The sequence below is a fragment of the Rutilus rutilus genome (genome assembly GCF_951802725.1).
Source record: "Rutilus rutilus genome assembly, chromosome: 10".
NCBI lineage: Eukaryota > Metazoa > Chordata > Actinopteri > Cypriniformes > Leuciscidae > Rutilus > Rutilus rutilus.
In genome coordinates this window covers 15,922,878-15,946,588 of record NC_140215.1, presented here as the reverse complement: position 1 = coordinate 15,946,588, position 23,711 = coordinate 15,922,878, and the positions used below count along the sequence as shown (strand labels likewise).

The 23,711-nt window shown below is 37.0% G+C and overlaps 2 protein-coding genes across 5 annotated transcripts in view; one reads left to right on the top strand and one right to left on the bottom strand.

Moving 5' to 3' along the window:
* hs6st3b (heparan sulfate 6-O-sulfotransferase 3b) overlaps positions 1–4,757 on the bottom strand; it is a gene marked incomplete at its 5' end in the record, with an annotated part of 71,787 nt that extends 67,030 nt beyond the window's left edge. For both annotated transcript variants that reach the window (XR_014628976.1, XM_084421737.1), the window contains one exon: positions 4,213–4,757. Coding sequence is in view for 1 of the 2 variants with exons in the window: in XM_084421737.1 (XP_084277863.1) it covers positions 4,213–4,757 (545 nt within the window). The remainder of the gene's footprint in view (positions 1–4,212) is intronic.
* A 2,469-nt stretch (positions 4,758–7,226) lies between these two features.
* The window catches only part of uggt2 (UDP-glucose glycoprotein glucosyltransferase 2), a 33,604-nt gene continuing 17,119 nt past the window's right edge, over positions 7,227–23,711 (top strand). The window contains exons 1-23 of one of the 3 annotated variants that reach the window (XM_084421322.1): positions 7,227–7,319; positions 8,119–8,252; positions 9,040–9,122; positions 9,251–9,381; positions 9,596–9,708; positions 10,869–11,046; positions 11,218–11,314; positions 11,886–11,958; positions 12,106–12,206; positions 13,524–13,623; positions 14,927–14,987; positions 15,425–15,516; positions 15,653–15,806; positions 16,102–16,221; positions 16,452–16,537; positions 16,937–17,072; positions 17,373–17,504; positions 17,812–17,976; positions 18,133–18,256; positions 18,455–18,553; positions 18,878–18,969; positions 19,706–19,915; positions 22,183–22,314. In XM_084421322.1, the coding sequence (XP_084277448.1) occupies positions 8,131–8,252; positions 9,040–9,122; positions 9,251–9,381; positions 9,596–9,708; positions 10,869–11,046; positions 11,218–11,314; positions 11,886–11,958; positions 12,106–12,206; positions 13,524–13,623; positions 14,927–14,987; positions 15,425–15,516; positions 15,653–15,806; positions 16,102–16,221; positions 16,452–16,537; positions 16,937–17,072; positions 17,373–17,504; positions 17,812–17,976; positions 18,133–18,256; positions 18,455–18,553; positions 18,878–18,969; positions 19,706–19,915; positions 22,183–22,314 (2,601 nt within the window). In that variant the 5' untranslated portion in view covers positions 7,227–7,319; positions 8,119–8,130. The remainder of the gene's footprint in view (positions 7,320–8,118; positions 8,253–9,039; positions 9,123–9,250; positions 9,382–9,595; positions 9,709–10,868; positions 11,047–11,217; positions 11,315–11,885; positions 11,959–12,105; positions 12,207–13,523; positions 13,624–14,926; positions 14,988–15,424; positions 15,517–15,652; positions 15,807–16,101; positions 16,222–16,451; positions 16,538–16,936; positions 17,073–17,372; positions 17,505–17,811; positions 17,977–18,132; positions 18,257–18,454; positions 18,554–18,877; positions 18,970–19,705; positions 19,916–22,182; positions 22,315–23,711) is intronic. The other 2 variants (XM_084421324.1, XM_084421323.1) reach the window with 2 other exon arrangements.

The window sequence follows — 23,711 nt, the reverse complement described above, 5'->3', positions numbered from 1 at the left end:
CTTGACTTGACAGACCAGGGCTGAGTGCTTTTCAGAACTGAATTGAGAAAGCCTTTTAAATTCCAGTTCACTTAGTGAATTTGTATTGAGATGGCAAATAGGGTTTGAATGTAAGGAAGTAGAATTACAATAAATTGAAATTTCAAGTAATTTATACAGTTTAAAGGAGCTGTATGTAAGAAATGTATTTCAATTAATCATAAAGTGGCCCTGATATGTCACTAGACATTAAGAAATCATGTTCATTTCAAATACTTATATCACTGACAACGGTAGTCCGGCCAGGATATTGTCATTTAAAAAGTGAAGTTGCAGCCCTCAACTGATGTTGATGTTGTCATCTTGTGTTTTGGCCTGAAGCGCCACCCTCCACCTATCTACCAATCACGAAGTCAGTAGTGTTTCAGCATCCGGGTTGCCAGCTCTGCTCTAGTTACCACAGCTACGTAGCAGCCTACGTTCTTGCTGGATCCTGCAGCCTATCTGGCAACCTCGAGTCAGGGGGAGGGGGAGGGGATACAACAATCTACAGTAATTTGAAAGTGATTGCAGTACCAGTTTTGGCCACAATCTTACATACGGCTCCTTTAACTAATTTAGAAAAGCATTTTTTACCAACACTTCATCATGTTGGTTTGACAAAGCATTGTTTGAAAGTTTTGAAAAAAAATTGGATGGATGGATGGATGGATGGTAGATAGGTAGATAGATCCTAAATTCTGCAAAACCTTGCTACAAACATGAATGTTACACTTCGATACTGTTGAAATTTCAATTTTGGATCTTACAGTATGTAAGGAATATTACAATGCCAAAATAGACCCTCCACCATAATGTGCACTAAAACTTTGTAAAATGTCTTTTTACCGTTATGCCAGTAAGCGACAACACTATGAAATCAGTGTTGGGCAGAAAAACAGAAAATCGTTTTAATGCTTTTGTGTTCCTAATTATAAACTAGCTGTCTAGGTGTTTTGTTTTTTTCTTCTTCGTTTTTTTAACTGCAAACTAAGAGTCTGTTTCTGTAAACATGTGCAGATCGTTTGCGGTGACTTTAATCTCAGAACCTGTGTGCAGTTGGCTTAGTTAATTGCATCTCATTTCACAGATTGCACATTCGTGACTGCCCAGAAACTCCATTTGGTTATAATGTCAGGGGACCTGGCAACTTTAATTAGTGCTAAAATAAAAAGAGGCAGAGAGAGGTCCTGTAGAGAGGCAGAGCTATGAAAGAACAAGGAAGGATGGTGAAAAGAACGAGTCAGGGTTTTTTTCCATATCAGGGGGCTTTATCATCTGAACAACATCATTTAAATTTATGTGATGCCTTTGGGTATAAAATCCGTGAGGATTGCACCCAAATAAAACCCTGTTGAGTCTGAAATTGATCTTAATTGTGGAGTTTTATGGTTGGTCAGTTATCATATAGCATCTTTAATTAAAAACAACCCATTTTACTTACGCAATAGGTTGTTTTCCTGAGTGAAATAGCATATTAAATGCGGAAAAACTGAGTGGGACTTGAATTAACTAATGGGGAATTGATTGGCTCTTGAAAAGTGGCCATTACATACCATCTGGAATAAAGGTGCGTTCACACCATTACGAGATTGCGATTGACCGTTGAGGACAATCAATCCATAGTGAGAGACAGAAGAAGAGAAGACTCTCTCTCCCCATTGACTCTTACAATGTCTGTTGTTCCACTCTGACATGACTGACCTTTCAGGCTCCTGCGATGTGCCCGCACTGCTCCATGCCAGGCTGAAAAGGCCACACCATGCCTGAGAAACCAGGCTGCCATATTACCAACCAATATCAACTGCATGCTCACTATACAAAAATTGCACAATTTCTTTGCGCTACTGCACTAATCTGGATGATTAGATTATGGAATACTGTGAGTGCAGCAAGTTTCAAGTGTGAAGGTGGCATTTAAACACAGCAAAAAATGAGGATTGTTTGTCCGTGAAAAACCTCCTCCAAGCACACAGTGATCCATCTTAACTGAAATAAACAGAGCTGGGTATCAGGATGAAATTTTCATACAGTCACCACTTAGCACATGCGCTTCAGAGAGCAAAAGCGTCTGTTGTCAGAAGAGATTTATTTGCGTCTCATGGTGTATCTTTAGAGAAGAAATGCGAAGCAGCATTTTGAAAGCACAGAGAGAGCGAGCCAGCGATGGATTTATGTTTCATTTGGGCATTGGTTCTCTGTCACATACAGGCTGCGAACTCCCAGAATGAGCTGGCTGATTCTGCAGAGATGAATCATATAGGGTGGTCTTGTCTGAATTTCTGAATGTTTCCTCTTTCAAAACTTTCTTCAGCTGTTCCTCACATTAAGTATTAATTGTTTACTCAGAAATGAGACATTTTCATTTATTACAATAGATTGAACCATATAAACAGGCCAAGCACCTAATTAACTTGATCCATTTGCTTGGCAACTGTTTAATGAATGACTGCCAAAACTGAGATTTTTATGATAACAGAGCAAAACAGATATGGACACAGTCAGTTGTGTTAAAGATAATTAATGGACTAACGTAAGATCAGCAAGTAGCCGAAGGTGACGATAAAGCTATTTTATATGCCATTTACAAGAACAGCATTCTCAGGCTCTAAAAAGCCATGTGTCTTTTATTCACATGCACTTATAAAAGTGAAAGTCTGCATTTTTCACCAAATTAAGCCATAATTATACTTAGTAAACAACTAAAATAACTTTTTAATAGCGTGCTTGTCCAGACTGGCACTGTCAGATTTATAGATGGGAATGCTCGACGGCTCGGCTCGGCTTTATGATACCTCATTTAAAGTTCATTACAGCGCAGCTTCTACATCATTTAAACGGGAATACAGAATCTGAAAAAAAGAGAGCTGTGGTCACAGAGACTGTTCAAAATAGCATTTTAGGCTTGCCATTTTGTCATATTGACAATCTCTTTGTTGTGCATTTTAATGTGTATAAACCATGTTGGGTGATGATAAGTTAATAATATAACTGTCACATTAATGATATCACTGAGTGACACGCAGAGGGGCCACAGGCAATGAAACCCAATTAGGGCATTTTCTGACAGAGTAAATATATCTATTTAAAATCGTATGTAAGGTATATTAATCTTTACAGGTATAGAAATGGCTAAAATACCTTCTAAAAAAATTATAAAGTCTATATAAAAAAAAACTGCATTTCAGACAGGATTAAGGGCATAACAGATTTCTAGGAGTCTAATGACAAGGGACTTAGATTTAAAGGCACCACAGAATTCATAATGCACAGATCTCTTTTGTAGACACTGTATTCTCACAGTGGACTATGATCATAACCATTGGAGTGATTGATTGGTGATTGATTGGTTTACCTTTAAGTATTGTTTCAGGGGTCCAAAATTGGATGCTCCAATTGAACTCAAACCACTTTAAATCAAACCGGACTGAGAACCTGTCTCTCTGAAGGGAGTCTGAGTGCATTGTGGACAAAAACTTTCACACTAATATTCACCTAATAATGATGATTGTAGATCCCCAAAGCAAGTTTTTTATAGAAAGTAAACTGAAAACTCAGCAAAATATGCACAAAAATAGGATTTGAGTCTACTTTTTTTAAGGGCAGGGACATTTTGACTGCAAATATAACTGGGTTCACTTAAAGGGGTCTCAAACTATATTGCTCAAAGACTTAAAGTAGCATAAAAGTAAAGAAATAATATGTCTGAAAAATATGATGTAGCCTACTTTTTCGCAGTAAATAAACCAAACATTATTGGAGTAGGCTATTTATTGGAATCTATTTTTGTCTTTCTTCAAAATGTCTTTAATTCAAATTTACTTCTTGCCATTTCTTTGTAATTGTGACATTAGCGATTTCTGAGTAAAAATGGTTTCTACACCATTTTTTCCAGTTAATTTCAACATATTTACATTAATAATTATTAGAAGTAGTAGTAGTAGTAGTAGTAGTAGTAGTACTGTAGCAGCAGCAGTAGCAGTATGAGTAGCCTATTATTACTTAGATCTGAGCCCACTTTTCGAAGAGTATGAAAACAATTTTGGTCTAGGCTACTTAAAGAGGTCTGAGTGGACTCAAGTGTGAAAACACCCTCAGACTACGTGTTACACTTCATCATTACCTTCATTAGAAGCAACAGAGCGGCAAATGAATTCCCCGAATTAGTTTATGAGAGAGAGGGAGGCGCGTTACCTCTTGCGCTTTGGAGACTGCCTTTTGTCCATAATCACCGGCACGCAGTTGGTCAGTTCAGTCCAGTCTGCGTGCAAACCGCAACTCCAGCCCGTGGAGAACCTTGAGAAGAGCCAGGACTCCTGCTTACCGGGCCGGTGGCACGTGCATTTCTTCTGTCCCGCTTTACAGTCGCACGGCTGCTCCAAGCGAATATTCCTGACCAGGTGCCTACCAAAGGTGGTTCCTCCTGTCTTTTGAATGTGCAGAAACACAATCACATCATCTCCCCTGATGTTGAAATCGACATCGCGTGTCAGATCGCGCTCTGTGAAGTTGAATTTGGACGCACATTTAGGTGGGCTGTCTTCCTCCGGGTCCAACTCCCGGTACAGGTCATCGGTGGTCGGGTCTGGAGTGGGCAGGGCACCGATCCTCACGAGTTTCTCTCCTGTCCTGAAATGGCAAGCATGACCGCCTGCCGGACAAATATACTGGTACCCAATCATGACAAAAAGAATGGCTAAAATTGGGATGAAAATCCATTTGTTGGGTTTATCATTCATTTTAACACAAGGAAATTGTTCATGCAGTTAGTTTGAATCATGATCTGCTCTCCAGGTCTTCTCCCAGGACGTTCGCGTGGGATCCAGCCGAAAAGCCCCATGCCACATGTTGATATGGTAAAAAGATGCGCGAAAGTGTGTCATCCACGTCTTCACATCAAACTCTCACAAAGTTGTGAAGATAGTGTAAGTCACCAAACATAGGCTAATCAATTGCATAACCAAACGCTATTCAAGAACCGAATATCGTGGTATTAAGTATAAGACTAAACTAACGGCTGGTCGCTCTGTGCAAATGAAACGATTCGATGTGTCTCGTTGGTCTGTTTTATTCTGCGGAATCTCCACGCACTCGCGACGAGTCTGTGTTTTCCATCCATCCCGCGACGCGCATCAGCGGGATGATGCGAATGATGTCAACGAGACGCGAGCGCCTGTCGCGCCAGTAGACTACGAGCTCTTTCGTAGCACGCGAACAATTTCATCTGCACCTGGTCCCACTCCAGTGCTCAGGTATATTCAGCAATAAAGTGCCACCAGTAGGCTACTGAGAGAATTCACTGTGCACGTTTTATTATTTTCTTCACAGTTCTTTGCACTGTGCAATCTTTGTGCCATATTTGGGGAAAACAGGCTACTAAAGGAATGCTACGGGAATTTAATCATAATTTGAAGCCAATCCTATTTGATCGAGAAGCATCAAACAGATTCTACTGTCTATACTTAAATTGTTTTTTTTTATTATTATTATTATTATTTTATGCTGCTTAATTTGAGCATGTTCTACCTCAATAGACTATATAGTCTACATATTGTCAGCGTTTATTGTTAATTTGTAGAATCTCTTGTCTGTACATCCAGGAAGGAAAATTACATGAACTGTGACACGAATTACATGTCTGTGAGTAATTGCCAAATTAGATTTTGGTCCTATATCTTTGCAGATTAATGTAATATTTTGATTTATCTACCAACATTTACTTTTTTGTCATTTCATTTTTAACAATAGGTATCATTTGGTAATAACTGGAGGACATTGATTCATACATCACCTAGGCTATGTAATTTAAAACGTTTTTTTCCTTCTTTTTTTCTACAAATTTGCTATAGGCATGCAGTAAGTTACAGTCGATTTTTTAAGATTAATTGTATTTTACGTGTTGGTTTAACCATTTACTTTTGCCAGGAATATATATCTGTATACTCGGGCAAATTCACTTTTTTTTCTTATGCAGCGCCACCCCTGGTTATTAATGACAGTGCGAGCTGAATACTATTGTTGAGATCTGAAGAAGAAAATATTGCAAAATATGTTTGCACACACAATGAATTTGTTTCGGAGAGAGAAGAAGCCTCCAGTACACAGAGACAACAACACAGATAGTACAAATAAAAAATAAAGATAGGCCTATGCGAATTATATTGTATTGTTTATAGGCTATGTAAACCATAGGCTATAATTTTGTAGCCATTCTATTCTATTCTATTTGTATATAGCACACTGTGTATACACATTTGTCTATTTTGTTTATTTATAGCCTAAAAATAAACAAATTAGACAAATTTGTACTGTGTGCTATATACAAATAGAATAGAATAGAATTAACAGGGAATGGAATCAGAAGAGGTATAGGGTATAAGTGATATTCTCCATATTTTACCCCAAATGGGCAACTACCACTTTCTATAAAGTAATTGTTTTCCATGAATATATAGGCTTAAATGAGTAGCATATTATTATTAGGCTAAATTGGTATCTAATGCAATAGGCTAAAATGCAATAAAATGTATGTAATAGGCCTATATGCAGTAATTTAACATTAAAGCACTGTTTATGTTGTGGCCATAGCAACATTAAAAAAAAATCTAATGATGTATATAATGTTGATCTAAAGCCTACCAGTAATCTCTTCAATAAGACAATAAATGTTAACAACATTAAATGAACAAATTAAAAATTAACTATTCAAAAATATTTACCTATAGGCTTCATGTAAATACTATTTATAATTTATATCTGCAATCCCAAGCAGTATATTGCATACTACAAACTAAAATCATATAAACAGTAATTCCAATCGAAACATATTTTTTTTCTTAATCCTTACAATTAAGGCTATATCTGAAAGTTGTTGCCAAATGGGCTTTGTGATTTGTTATAAGAGAAATGAATGAGATGTAACATGCAGCTATATCAATATTTTAGGTTAAATTAATCAAACTGGGGAAAAATATCAACATGAACTTCACATTCAGGAACTCTGCCGTTACATCCCATGCTAGTTGTCCATGAACATGCCTGAACAACCAACTCCTGCATACAACTTCTAAAACATGCTAATGCTGTAAGATAATTTACTGCTATAATAACTAAGATTCACCTTTTTTTATATATATATTAAGCCTATCAGTCGCTGAAATGTTGACGCGTTTTTACTCAAGCGGAATGAATGTGTCGCTTTCCCATATGTGGAAGAGGGACTTAAAGATGCAGGACCCCCTCAATGGCGGCGTCCTGTGAAACAGACGGGTAATACAGCGGCTCAGTGTCCGATGAATTAGGTGTGTTTTTAAAATATATTCATTGTGTATATCACAGAGGCATGTCGCGGCTTATTGTTGTTGAAAAATATGTTGTTTTTACTCCAGAAAGAAACGCTAATAGTGGTTGAACAGTTTTTGATGCATGTCTTTATGCTTCCCCCATCTTTATTGTTTCTTCATTCGTAAGAATGACCAGTCACAATCAAAGTCTATTACATCTGATTTGCATACATTGTATGAAACGGGCAGTGATGCTGATGTCTGTGAAAGAATGCAACAATGCAACAATTATGCATCTAACTGACACATAACGTTACATTGTAGGTATACGTGGCGTTTTACTGGACAGATTAGACTTGCTGTGTCTTATTTAACTGAAAAATGATAATTTCTAATTTTTTGCTCTAGTGAATATGGAATTTATTTTCTGTTGAGACATTTTATTTTCTGTTGTCACGTTATCTTGTCTTGTAATCTTGTAAAATATTTTGTTTAACCAACATTTACTCTAGTGAGGGTTTGTTGTCTTATTAGATATTATAGAATTGTTAAAATTGGAACCTGCTGTTTATTGAACCTGCAGTGATTTGAAAATCATTTTTGTCTGAAATTTGAAATTTTGAAATTTGAAGCACTAAACAATGAATTAATAGTAGCTCTTATGACAACTTTTCCTTAATTTTATTATGTAGGCTATTGACATTTCTAGCTATTCTGAAATGTATGCAAATTATCCATCAATCTTTGTGTAATGGACCAATGTATCCTAATGTTATTGATTAAAGTTATAATAGTGTTATCTTTAATGTACTTTTAGCAGTGTCTGATCATGAGGGTGGTCTTTATTGTGCTGGTCTTGCTGAGGTTCCAGCATGTGCACTCAGCATCTAAAGGAGTCATCGCCAGTCTTCAGGCCAAATGGGCCATGACCCCTCTCCTGCTGGAAACAAGGTGGGCTGGAAATGTAATTGTTATCCTGTAATTCAGTATCTCGCTACTAGCTACTCTTCCTTTTTAAATGGCTGACTTCATGCATAAAAACAATGTCTGTTTATTGAACTTTGTTCAATGTCAAGATTTTAGCTTGGAAAGTGAATATTTTAACTCCTTTAACTAGTTACCAATTCTTCTTGTCTAATCCTAATGGGAAAAATGCATTTTCAATGTAAATATTATGGTCTCTAAATTATTATGGAATTTTAATGATTGTAGGTATGAGAATTATACAAAATTAGATTGTGCTATAAGTCAGCATGAAACGTAAGGTGTAATAGTCTTTTCTTTCCCTATTGGGATGTATATGCACGTAAAAATGGCTTCTCGAATAAGATAAAAGCTAAGGCAGGTCTTGATTTTGTCCATTGGGAATTGAATGGATTGTTGGATGATGTATGGTTGTGGTTTTCCATTGCTGTGATCTCATGTGAGTGACAGGTTGTCCCGCCCTCACGCTAGTAAACACGTGATTAAAGAATATGAGGGCTCATAAATTTAAACTAAATGATGTGCATGGATAAATCATTTATATTATAAATGCTGAAACATTCCATAAAAATAAGAATTGTCCATTTTGATTTCTTGGTGACTTTAATAGCTTTGAATTAGATCAACATCGAGCATTTTTTTTAATCTTGCTACGATCTCTTTGTCATAAAACATTTATTTACTTTTAGTATGCATTATTGTGCTTCATGCTTGTCCTGTGTCTTAGTTGTTTTGTAAACCTAATTCTGTGCAGCGAGTTCATCCGAGAGGATGGTGACGAGAAGTTCTGGCAGTTTGTCGATACTGTGAAGGAGCTAACTGTTTACAAAAACGGAGGTAATAACTGACTTTTTATCTCCTCTGCAGTGATTCATAATTTACTGAGTGGTTGGTATGCATGATGGTGTTTTGTTGAATTACACATGGATTGGAAATAATACAGATATTTACTTTCCTGTCTTTAGAGTCTGTCCGGTCATATTACAACCTGATCATCAAGAAAGCTGGGCAATTTTTGACGGATCTTCAGGTCAACCTGCTGAAGCTGTCTCTGTCTCTCAGGACTTACTCACCAGCTGTACATGCTTTCCAACAAGTGAGTTCTTTTCTGGATATAATAATAATTTCAGACAAATACAACTGCTTGACACCGTGACACATCTGTTTTTCCTAGAGTATACCACCACCAACAACATATCTAATAGTTTTTTTATTTATTTTAATTAACATTTTTGGTACATTTGAAATGACTGTCACTATGTGGTTTACATCATAGACAGTATTGTTAACTCTTTCTTTTCATTCTATAGATCGCAAGTGATGAACCTCCTCCAGATGGATGCTCTGCTTTCATAGTTGTCCATGGTCAAAAAGCCTGTAGCACCAAGGATATGAAGAAGCTCTTGAAGACAGCAGCAGGCAGGTAATGTTAACCAACAATATGTTGTATTCAGAGATATTTGGTGATAATTTAAAGGGGTCATATAATGCCATTTTTGTACAAGCTAATATGATTCTTTAGGGTCTAAATTAAAAGATTGTAATATACTTTAATTAAAAATTCTCATTAGTATTGTAAGAAAACACTCATTTTACCTGGTCAAAAACAGCTGTTTTCAGCACGCCGTTTAAGTGCATGTGTCTTTAAATGATAATGAGCTTTGCTCACCCCGGCCCTCTGTTCTGTGGGCGTTTTGCCACAACAACACACGTGGAGTGTTGCCTTGACAACAGTTGAGGGTAACGTTATATTTTGAAGAATGGCAGCAGGAGTCTCTGAGGACACTGTGCAACCTTATCAATTTGAACCAGAGTTGGAAAACAGGACGTTTCTGAATGTTTGGTTAACGTCATGTCACTTTGATCTATCTTTGTATGTACTGGCAGGGTAGAGTAGTGAGATACGAACGCTATGTGTTTACTGATGTATACGTTAGTTCATTGACAGATTGATGTTACAGCTAATAGTCATGAAAACTTTTTTCCGGTAAATGTAGGCTTGTCAGTAATGCGTAACGTTATCTATGCAGTGTTAGGTACAACTGAAAGGGCTGAAGAAGCACTAACATTTTACTGATCTGTTTAAAAAATAACCAGTCTGTGAGACTATGACAGTCATTAGGCACATAAACAACACATACTCAGACTGGAGCTAATACCTTTTTCAATGTTCTTGTTTATAAAGCAGTCTGGTGAAATGATTCGCGCAAACATGAAAGCATTGCTGTTGCGCGGACTATGATGACAGACAGCTCGCTCACGAGCAAGGGCGGGTCTGTGTTGAAACGCTGCTGTCAATCAACAATCGTGGGAGGGGCGTCGATTTTGTGACGTCACAAAATCGAACGGCTTGATTTGAGAGAGGGGAAAACATATAAGGAGATTAAAAAAACAAACACTGGATGGATTTTTATCATTTTATGATGGTTGTGTACAGGCACTGCCAACACACATTTCAGTACAATCAACTTTTAAAAGTGCATGTACCATTTTATGACCCCTTTAAGTCCATACATGGTTTCATGAAAATAAACCAATTGGTTTCTCATAACATTTTTACACACTTTTGTGTGTCCTATGCAGGCCAAGACCTTACCTGTACAAGTCTGACCACCAATACCCAGGACTCAATGAGACAGACCTGCCTGTAGCTGTTCTTTATGCTGAAATTGGCACCAAGGACTTCAACACTTTTCATAAGGTTCTGTCAGAGCGGGCACAGGAGGGCAAACTCATCTATGTGCTACGACACTTTGTGTCTGTGAGTATTAGCAGTGTAGTGTGACTTGTATACATGTCTTATTGTCACCTGTGCAATGGAGAACTTTATCTTGATTTTATGTATTATATAGGTTATATGCTATTTATGAATTTATTAAAGTCTGTGCCATATTATCAATATTTGTTGGCCCACACTGATTTGTCACCACAGGAGCCGAAAAACGAAAGGATGCTGTTGTCTGGATATGGTGTTGAACTGGCAATTAAAAACACAGAGTACAAAGCCGTTGATGACACACAGGTTAAAGGTATCGTACTATGTCAAATTGCCTTTTGTGTAACAGAATGGATAGGTTAAGGTAATAAATGGCTGAACTCAGTAACAGTTTTATTATAATAACAATTGTCATTGTCAGGAAACAGGCTTTACATTATGAGTAGCTTGACAAACTATACTACGATTCAAAACTCTGGGGTCAGTAAGAATATTTTATTTGGAAGAAATGAATATACTTTTATTCAGCAAGGACACTTAAATGTGTCCAAAAGTGACAGTAAAGACTTTTCATATGCTGTTCTTTTGAACTTTCTAATCATAAAAACATCCTGAAAAAATCTATCACAGTTTACAAAAAATATTAAGCAGCACAGCTGCTTTCAACATTGATAATAATAAGAAATGTTTCTTGAGCACCAAATCAGCATATTAGAATGATTTCTGATTTGATCATAAAATCAAGCCTTGGTGAACATTAGGAACTTCTTTCAATAACATTGAAAATCGCTATTTCATTGAGAAAGCAGTTAGCTATAAACAAAAGTAGCTAGCAATATTGAAACGAATAAATTTAAACTGACGTGACCTGCATTTGTTTTCAGAATCCAAATCAGTCACCACCGATAATGAGGATGAAAATGATGAAGTCCAAGGATTTCTGTTTGGGAAATTGAAGTAAGCATGCTGATGATTTTTTTTCTCTCTCTCGTACCTATATCTAGCCATAGATTAAAACGAATATTCTGTTGCATTGTGCTTACAAAAAAGAACCATGGTGCTGTAGTGCACTTTATGTGAAAAAGTGTCCTCCTTCCCCTCCAGAAAGTCCCACCCAGAGCTTCAGGAGGAACTTGGAGAGCTGAGGAAGCATCTACTGGAGAGCACCAATGACATGACTCCTCTCAAAGTCTGGGAGCTCCAAGGTGGGCTGGCTTCTGTTATTGATGGTTTTCTCTTACGGTGTTCTGGACTCTGTACTGCGTCACCCAGTGCGATTAAACCGATCCACATGGTTCCTGGAGAGAACTGTCTACTTGATGAATTGGGAAGCAGTGGAAAGGTTGCAGTTTGTACCCTTTGCTTGCTGCAGCGATCTGTCCTACTCCTGTTCGGACTTCTGAACAGATGCTCATGTCCACAGCCAAGTTCGATTTTGCCCTGTGAGATCTCGAGCAAAAATGGCTAAATAAGAGCTGTTTTAGTTTTGTGCTGATAGATAAATGAAGCAATTTATTTTACTTGATGTGAAGAGCTCTCCATGATGGCTATTAAAACGGTCGGTTGATTTTTGTAATAACTTTGGAGTGGAATTGTAAAATCCGGTGGAATTTTTTTTTTCGCTTTTTGTCCAGACTCTTTAGACTAGTTTAAAAATGATAGAAAAGGAAGTAAATCACCATTTAGATTTAAATTTTTTATTTATAAATAGTTTTAACTTAAAGGGATAGTTCACCCAAAAATGAAAATTCTGTCATCATTTACTCACCCTCAAGTTGTTTCAAACCTGTAAGCATTTCTTTTTTCTGCTGAACACAAAAGAAGATATTTGGAAAAATGTCTGTAACCACTACTTACTACTTACAACTACTTCCATAGTAGGAAAAAAAAAATACTATGGAAGTCAATGGGGTCCATCAACTGTCTGGTTACAGACATTTTTCAAAATATCTTCTTTTGTGTTCAGCAGAAAAAAGAAATTATTACAGGTTTGAAACAACTTGAGGGTGAGTAAATGATGACAGAATTTTCATTTTTGGGTGAACTATCCCTTTAAAGGGTAACTAAACCCTAAAACAACTTTTTTTAGTTAATGATCTGTAAGATTGGGGCTTTATTAATGCTGTTCATTGATTCAAGTCATTTTTTTGACATTTGGGTTTAAAGTGTTTTAATTCTACAATATATGGTGTAAAAACGTCTGAGTGCTGCCCACTTCAGGTTGAACGGTGGCTACTGCAGTTGAATTTTCCTATTGGAAGTTGTGGTACCAGCTAACCACGCCCTTGCCTACAGAGAGAAGTCTCAGATGCGCGCACACACACTCACACACACACACACACCGCCCCCCCTCCGCTGGGCTCTGCCCACTTTTCCAGCATTTTTCAAATATTGCCAGTGGGTGGAGTCAGGCTCTGACCAGGGGTTTAGTTACCCTTTAATCTTATATTGCAGACATTCTTCATGGATAATTGGCTTCTTTAAAAAAAGATTTTGAAATGCCTTCTCTGTCTTTCCAATAGACCTCAGTTTCCAGGCAGCTTCTCGGATCATGACTGTGCCAAAGTTTGATTCTCTCAAATTGATGCAAGACCTCAGCCAAAATTTCCCCAGCAGAGCAAGGTAAAAAGTCTGAAATTCAGTCTTGAAATCTTAGGCAGAAATCATTACCTTTGTTACAATACCCTCCATCAGGACTCAAAAAGAAGAAAGGAAATATATTTCAACAAATGGTTGCATTCTTAAAGGGTAATCTTAAAAGGGTGAGTACATTTTTGGGTGTACTCAAGCCATCCTAGGTGTATATTACGTTTTTCTTTCAGCCAGACACAGAGTTATTTAAAAAAAGATATCCTGGCCCCTCCGAGCTTTATAATGGGAGTGAATGGTACCTCTTTTTTTTTAAGCCCAAAAAAGCGCATCCATCCATCATAAAATTAATCCATACGGCCCCAGGGGGTTAATAAAGGCCTTCTTAAAAGTGATTATATTTATAACTTTATAAACTATAATCACCGGCTTCCGGTAACAGCCGTACGCGAGTCTAGTTCCGACGGAAGAGTGACCTCTAACCCGACGCATGACATATTGATGAACGCGAAAGTGCAGAGGTCAGAGTTCAATCTTCCGCCGGAACTCACCTTGCATACACCCGTCACCGGAAGCCAGTGATTATAGTTTATAAAGAATTATTATTGTTTAATAATAAACAATAATCATAAATAGACATATAGAATAGACCTAATAATAAACAACAATAATCATTTGGATGATGTATCCAAATAAAGTAATTGGGGGGCCTGTATTAACCCCATGGAAACGTATGGATTACTTTTGTGATGGATGGATGTGATTAAAAAAAACAAGGTACCATTCACTCCCATTATAAAGCTGGGAAAAGCCAACATATTTTGTAATATAACTCTTGATTGTGTTTGGTTGAAAGAAGAATGTCATATACATCTATGATGGCTTGAGGGTAAGTAAATTATGGGATCATTTTCAATTTTGGGTGAACCCTTCAATGAGTCCAATAATTTAACTTTTTTAAATTATTTTTTACAATGCTTCCATTTAGCCATATTAAAAAACCTTGGGAACAGGAGTATATGTAACAGTTATTGCTGTAGAATATTCCACTATGCATTTTTTGCATGTATAACGGCACAGAATGCATGCATATGCATTATGTCTAGGTCATTTTTAATGTGTGACTGTGACTTTCGTTCACTGCTGCTCTAGACAGCTTTATGTGCAGTGTTCAGAATTTGCTGAGTCAGACTTACTGTGGTTTACTGTTTGTCAGCATAGCCGATATGGCATCTAAGAGAGAACAGGTTTTCTGAGATTAAAATGGGTTTTTATGACTGTTCTGGGATGTTAGCTAGGGCTGATACTCACTGTACATGTTTTACTGTCCCCACAGATCACTGACAAGAGTGGCCGTAAACCAGAACATGAAAAAGGAAATAGAAGATAACCAAAAGGTAAGGTTTTTTCAACAACTTTTCTGATGAGCACTGTAAAAACAGTTCCAAGCGCAGCCAAATGGACCCCAAATTTTCTGATTTATTTTTAGAAAATGAAATGGGTCCACACTCAGGAGTGTCTTGAGTCTTTCAGATGATATATCCATTACGACAATTTTAGGAGAGTTTCAGCATATCATATGTCCATAATAAAAATTTGAAAATGAAGTCCATAAAGTGGTGGTGTAGGTTAAGGCTTGCTGATTCAAGCCACATAAGATGCGAGCCATGACCCTTGATCAAGACACCCAACCCCAGGTTACTTCAGAGGGACTGAACCTGTAATGTATAAACAGGAAGCTGCTTTGGATAAAAGCTAAATGCCACTAAAGCCCACTGAATTCAAGGTCACGGTATAGCTGTCTTCATCTGACCTGATATTTACTCTGATACAGAGTCTGAGTGAGTCGATGGGGATCCATCCTGGAGATGCCAGTCTTTTCATAAATGGAATACATGTTGATCTGGACATTCATAACCCATTCAGGTATCATCCCTGTACAAGATTCTCTTACTGACTGGTTTCTGTCTGCTGTTCAAAGTAGTAGTGTGTAAGTGGCACCACTAACATTCCCCCAACATGTGTGTTAATCACATACTGTACATTCTCAACTGCTCTGTAGCATCCTGGACATTCTCAGAGGTGAGGCTAAGATTCTTGAAGGTCTTCATAACCTTGGCATCAGAGGAAGCAGCATTAGTAAGTTCCTGCATTTACCAACATCAGCCACTGTAGAAGACAGCTACGCGCTGGACATCCGCCACTCATCCATTATGGTGAGACGCTAATTATTTAAGTGTAGTTGTAGAGCTCAAAAGTTGAGTTCTGGAAGTAAATGCTATTCCAAGTCTATATAGCGAAATTGGTTATAAAAGTCAAAACCAATCAACAAAATTCAACTTCGAATCAAATGTCGTAATACATCTTGGTTGTTTTGTTTAATTTTTTCTAATGCCGAAAATAGATGGAAAAATACTTCTGGAACCCAATTTGCTGAAAAGATAAGCTTTTACTGTCCACATGAAGGCTTTTTTATAATTTAACAAATGCCTGTTTTTGTCTGGTTTCTAGTGGGTTAATGATATTGAGAAGGACTCCATGTATCGTCACTGGCCCTCAAATCTACAGGAGCTCCTCAGAGCAACATTTCCTGGTGTTATTCGACAAATACGCCGTAATTTCTTTAACCTGGTGAGTCAACTTGCCTGTGAGTTGATTACAGTCTAAGCTCAAATCTAGTTGTGTGCACAGTTTTATGCTTTTTATCCTCTGATATCCCCCTTTTTTAGGACTGCAGACTTATCTTACTAAATAATGTTAATTAAATTGTATTTAGAATAGTTTTTTTTTTTTTTTTAAGTACTGTTGATGTTTTGAGATTATTTGAAAGATTGAAAGATGTTTTTCTTTGCTGTTTGCAGGTTCTGTTACTTGACCCAACACAAGAAGAGAGCATTGAGCTGGTCAAATTAGCAGAACTCTTTTACAAACATAACATTCCCCTCAGGTATGTGTACTCAACAATAGCATTTAATACATTTTACCTGAGCCTTTATTTATTTTTTTAATTATGTGGCTTTCTGAACTATGTGATTCTGATATAATGAACTGCATAATGGACCATTGTCACAGGCAAGTCTTTACATAGCTGTGCTAGTTTCATATCTCTTCATGGTTTCTTACTTATCAAATACAATTTACTCAAATCGATATTTTATGTCCATTTCTATTTGGTAAGTAACTGTAATAAGCAGCTGACATTATGCCTACTTAACATTCAGCAAACAAACCTTATTATCTTATTATGAGCCTACTGTTCATTTATGTTTGGTCTTTGTTGATATGTTAATTGTAAATAAGAATGGATGTCAGATTTGATATGCATTTATGTTTCTATGTCTCTTAGGATTGGGTTTGTACTGGTTGTCAGTGTAGATGATAAAGTGGATGGATATTTGGATGCAGGTGTTGCTCTCTTTAGGATGTTAAACTACATCTCAGAGGAGTATGACGAAGCACAGGCTTTCACGTCCATGGTGTCAGTGAGTATCTTTGTGTTTGCTGTGATGCTTTTTTAAATCAAAATGACTTAAATGTTACTTTAGGGTTCTCCTTCACTTTAAGTATAATATTTGAAAGCTTGGCCCATATAATGTACTATAACAGATATATTAAGTTATAACGTACAGGTTTTTTTTCAAGATATACGTTTTATGGGTGAGAAAGGAAGGATATCGAGAGACTTTAGATTCCTCTCCTTCTAAGACTGAATGACAGTGTTCTGTGAATGTAATGCACTATTTTGCCCATTATATACTAGTGAGCTTTTTTGTCACATGCAGATATATAACAGGGTGGAAGTTGGGGAGACTCTTTCTGTGGATACAATAACTGCGTATCTGAAAAAGAAATTTCCAAAAGCAAATGCTGCCAGAATTCTTGGAGTGGACTCAAGCTATGATGACAACAGAAAGGTAATGCTAATACATAGTGTTATGTGCTCCATAACAAAGATGGCAAGTAAAATTACAGTATGTACTTTTTTTTGCTAAATGTCCCAGTTTAATTAGCAGAGAATTATATACAAAATAATTACAGTGTACATTGCATTTTTGTCATTTAAAATGGAAAAATATGGAAAATCACAGATGCTTTTCATAGCATTGGTAAATATAAACTGCTGCTTATTGAATATTCCTAGGCACACATGGACAGAGACTTAATTTTGAAAAGCCAGATGTATGCGTCTTTATGAACATTTGATATTATGTGTTTTTTCAGGCTGGAGGAGTGTTTTACAGGAAGAGTGGATTAGGAGCCCTACCAGTGGGTTTGTTCAATGGTGTTCCACTCAGTAGTGAGGAGATGGACCCAGAGGAGCTTGAGACTGTTCTGCTGCAGAGAATCATGGAAGCTACCAACTTCTTCCAGAAATCTGTCTTTATGGTGCTGTATTATTTTTGCCAACTATTACTTTTAAGGCTTTTCTTTAAGTTAATTGTTTTCAAATCTGGCACAAAGGCAGTGAAGGCCCTCCTGACTGTACATGTGTCTGTAATCTGGTTAGTTAGCAAATTCTAAGGAGATTCCTGTCATATACAGGGTCAAATCACTGAGAGTGGCGATGTGGTGGACTTCCTGATGGAGCAGGCCAATGTAGTTCCCCGTATCAACCCACTGATTCTTACATCTGAGAGACGATATCTGGATTTCACTGCCTCACCAGGTAGCCCTTTAATGATCACCTGACCCAAACCAGGGCCATTGTTAATTTTAGTCACCTCTCCATCATCACTGTCACAATCACACTGCAATCTCCATCTCAATAACATTGTCACAATAATATCAACATTTCATTACCAATATCTTCTCAATGTTCCTTATTAACTGCCTTAATAAATTTCTGTTATAATTAAACAAATAGTTGCAGATGACTGGGATGACACAACTATGTTTGCATACTTGGACTCTAGAGACAAAACGGCAGTTGTCTCTAAGAGAATGAAGTATTTAACCAGAGATGGTGAGTCATATCTTTTTCATATAGATTCTTTGGTGGGGTGATTTTATAGTTTATAATGCGTGTGTTTTTTAAATATAATTTTATAATGGATTGTCATTCAGATTGCTTTATTTTATAAAATAGAGTACGAGTGGCCATCAGTGAAGTGTTTGACAATGCACTGCCAGTATTGTTAGTATAATTAACATTGCATGTTGGTTTAATAAATGGTACTTTCAATAATGTAAAGCACATTACAAGTACACTTCTTAGCTCAAAAACTATCCAAACTGTGTTTTCCTAAAAAGCATTATTCTTAAGTAACATTTTTTTCTCCTCTCATAGAGGAGATGTTGTACGGAGTGACTGTGTGGATTGTAGCAGATATTGAACAGCCCTCTGGGAGGCAATTGCTCCGGAATGCCTTGAAACATATGGTGAACTACTGCAGTTTTTATTTCCAATTAGTTGTATCCACAGGAATCGCATCTTCAGAGAGCAGAGGCACACGAGCATCTTAGATATTAATCTGAGAACAATTAATCTTTGAAAGCGTTCTTGTGGTCTTGGTTAATTAACTAAATCCAGTGGGAACGGACCAATTATATTATATATATTATATAGAGAGAGATATAGATATAGATATATAGAGAGAGAGAGAGAGCATATTATGTTATTATATAATACATATATTAATATATTTGGGATAAAGGAGAGACCACCATTAAGAGCAAGCTGAAGGCAGAACATTATTTACACGTTATTTATATTTGACCGAAATCTAATCTCAGAATAATCGGAGAAAATAATTTCAAAGTACAATGCAGATTACATATGTTATTGCAGTTTTGAATAACAATACATTTTACAAATTAGAGTGTTATTGTATCAAGACCCAGATATTGATCTAGTTTATCTCTCAAATCATTCGAATTCACAAATCTGCTCTTATGTTTTATATAGCTGAATAACTGTAATAACATACTAGTGACGTTAAGAATATCATAAAGCTTACTCCCAAAATCTGTGTATGACGATCATTGCTTTATTTCATTTAGTAATCTGACCCAGGTCCTTTACAAAATTCAGAATGACATAATGTGATTTGCTATCATCTTATTTGCTATAATCTCCTTTTCAAGAGAGTCTCTGATCCACAGTGTTTGTTTGCAGAAATCCAGCAGCTCCAGCTGTCGTGTCGGGGTGATCAATAACCCCATTGGAAAGCCCACGGAGGACAACAGCGCTCTATACCGAGCCTTCTGGGCTTCTCTCCTCACCCAAAGCAACAAGAACACGCTCGACTTCACCCTAAAACTCCTCAAAGAAGAAAATGTTGAGCTCTTCAAACAAGGCACCAAGATTAAACACTTACTTAAACAGGTCAGTGGAGTGTGAAATACTGTGTCTGGGTAATGGGGAATTGTGTGTACAGTTGGATTTATCTTTACAGAGCTGTTCTTTTCTCGCCTGTCTGTCTGTCTGTCTTTTTTTTTTTTTTTTTTTTTTTTATGTCACTTGAGTTCAGTTGGCAGACAATGGCCACGTACACACTGCAGCTAAATTCGATTGTCAATTTACCTTTTAGTGCTTAATCCTGTTCTGTACATACACAGTTCAGTAATTTACAGGAGTGACAACTGAATTAACTCCTGAAAAATGCAGGTAGTACCACATACTTTTGTACCACATTTACAAAAGTTCTATGAAGTGTGTACGAAACCAAACTGAACAACTAGTGGCGAATGACATATTTGACCGTGCATCAGAGATGTTTCTTTATTACATATGTGCGGTGCACTAAATCACAGGGAAAGTGGTACAAGCCTGGACTCATTTGTGTTGCCAGATTTTGCTATAAAAAAAGAAAACAAGAACAAGCCCATAATAAACCGAAATAAATCCAAATGCTTTGCTGAAAAAAGACCAAAATATCACGACCAGCACCTACTCACTTTAATAACTCAACAAGCCCAAAAACACTTTAATAAGTGGACATGGCAACACTGCAAGAGCGCGCTCTGTGAAGCAGCCTTACAAACATAAACAAAACACGATGCCTCCTTCGACATAATTACAGCTGATCATAAGTCTTTTGTCGCTGTTATATTACTTCAGTCAGAATAGTGGATACCAAACATGTGAGATGCCCGACCGTTGCTATGGTGACCGTTGCTATGGTGACCGTTGCTATGGTTACCACTGTGTCAATCATCGCAGTTTTGGGAGTGAGTCGTTTTCCGTACACACTGAACAACAATTTAGGGGACTGTGAAATGAAATGTGGTTGTCACTCCTGAAACTTTGCAGTGTGTTTGTGGCCAATATGTCTTCCGCTCCTGTCAGTCTGTATATTTATCTAAAGCGTCAGCACCCTTTTATTGTTAAAATCATAGTAATGCACTGGCTCTTGTGGCTTATTGCTTTCATTTAAAGCATTTTCTTACCATATTGTAGCTTGTGTCACTTGCAGTCTACCCACTACCATCTAGAATCTTATCTCTATTAAAGCACCTGACATCAAATGCTACTTTTATAGTTTCCTCCTGTCATCACCATGATAAAATTGTACAAGCAAGGCCTCTCTTTTTTTCCATGGTGTCTTTACCCCATCGCCACATCCAATGGAAACCACTCAACCACATGTAATTTGATCGGACTTAGACTACTGCATTTCTGGGAATGGCTGCCCTATACCTTGTATAACCACAATTTGAGTCTAGGGTCTTATTGACAAAGTATTCTCAGAAAGACTATTATCTCTTTTTTTTCATTGTCTCTATCCCTCCTGCTCCCTCTATTTATTTCCATCATAGCGTATTAGATAAGAAAAAGTGTTCCATCCTACCCAGCATTCCTGAGTTTTTTGGGGGGTTTTTGTTGAAAATGGTTGGAGAGAGAGTTTTTTTGGTTCCCTGAGAGCTTGTGCCTGAGACTATTATTGGATGGAAAGGAGAGGTGTTGTGCTGATATTAGCATTTCCTTCCTTTCATAAGGTCCAAATGATGGAAACACTAATAATCTGACCCTATGCAGCTGAAACACTCGAGATTTGTTATCGGCGCTGAAGCCATTTTTTAATTGCATGTCGGATAAATGAAAATGTTTAATGATTGATTCGTGAGACATGGTCTCCAATGGCAGCACATTTTTCATTGGTCTAGCCAATTTAATATTCCTCTCAAAATACTCTAATGACTGCACTTGCACAAATGTGCCCCCCTTAGCTGTCAATAACACGTTGATTTACTATTTCCTCCTTGCAGTGTAATAAAAAAATAATAATAATGAGCCAATCAGTTTGTTCTTTCCACATTTTTTACTACACTTAGTTCAAATAAGTATCGTAAATAAATATTTATGATGAAAAGAATAATTCCTAATTCTGTGACTATGAAGATTCTCTCTCTCTCTCTCTCTCTCTCTCTCTCTCTCTCACACACATATATCATATGTATATTCACACACATATATCATGTGTGTGTATATATGTATATGCACTATGTATATGTGTGTGTGTGTGTGTGTGTGTGTGTGTGTGTGTGTGTGTTTGTGTTATGAAATGTTTCTTAAGTATATTAGAATTAATTCTGAAGGATCATGTGAGACTGGAGTAATGACTGCTGAAAATTATACCTTTACTCCTGTAGGGTATGGATCATGATGCCTTTGAGAAGAAGTTCAACACGATGGAGGTGGACTTCCTGCACAGCCAGCAGAAGTACTGTAGGGAAGTTCTGAAGCTGAAAGCTGGACAAGGAGCTGTGGTCAGCAACGGCAGGGTGAGATTCACAAACACCCCCTCCACCTTTAGACACCTCAAGACAAATTCCATAAGCATTATGAAATAATTTACATCCTAATGACCTAAGGTACAGACTGGTGATTTGGATGATAAATAGTCTGAACCGTAAGGTCTCACCAGTTGGTCTCTGATGGGGCCGCTTTTTTTGTTGACTCAGTATTAAGCCGTTTGCTTGGCCTGTCCTAACCTGTGAGGAGAGGAGGAGAGAGATGAAGCCTGGCGTTAATTCGCCAGCGTCCACTCAGCAACCTCTGCTGCAGGGGTCATGGGTTATATGGAACTGCCGAACTGTCATATTGCTGTGCTTTCTCAGCAGAGTCTTTGTTGACAGACAAGCACAAAATGGGACACAGCCTGAAACAGCAGTGACACATCCCATCATTCTCCAACACACCAAAGTGATCCCCAGAATTTATTCTTGTCTTGAAAGAGCTATGGTTTCATAATTTCTGCTCTTTTGTTCCCTTTGGTTTTATAAGATAATACATGTATTATAAAACAAGACTAATATATATATATATATATGTGGAATTCATGCACAAAAATCAGAAGCGTGTGCACAGATATCTGCGTCTCAGACAGCATGTGAATACTGAATTGAGCTCTCTTTCACATCTTCTTGCACCTGAACATATATTTTCAAACAAAATTGTCAAAATGCCCATCTTGGCAAATATCCTTGTAAACATAATCAGTTATGTTTTAACTAAACGTAAACTTTAAACGAAATAAAATGCATGTGTAACAGTATATTCATTGGATCTGTGCATTAGCTCTTACAGTGACGTAGGCCTACTATTCCTGCTGTTTGTTTTTAATGCTAATTAAACAACAAAAGACAAAGAACAATAACTCATTGCTCTTAACTGACTAACTTTAGTAACTTTATTAAGGATTAATCTATGTTTGACTGGTAAAAATATTGGGTACACTTTATTTGAAGGTGACGTAGTAACATTGTACTTACTCAAATAAGTACTGAGTAATATTAATAAACTACGTGTACTGTAGTTAGGGTTTGTTACCTGTAAGTATGCATAATTTACTATTACTATAGTAGGTACATGTAGTAACGTGACCACGTCACCTTAAAATAAAGTGTTACTTCAGTCTTCAGTGTCACATGATCTTTCAGAAATCATATTATTATCAATGTTGAAAACAGTTTTAGTTGCTTCTTTTTTAGGAAATCATGATACACTGCCATTTAAAAGTTTGGGGTAAGTAAGATTTAAAACAAAAAAAGGGGGGGGAAGAAATGAATACTTTTATTTAGCAAAAGGCACATTAAATTGATAATAAGGACAATAAAGAAATGTATGAAATATTACAAAAAAGTTGTAAAAGCTACAAAAGCACAAGCATTAAACGTAT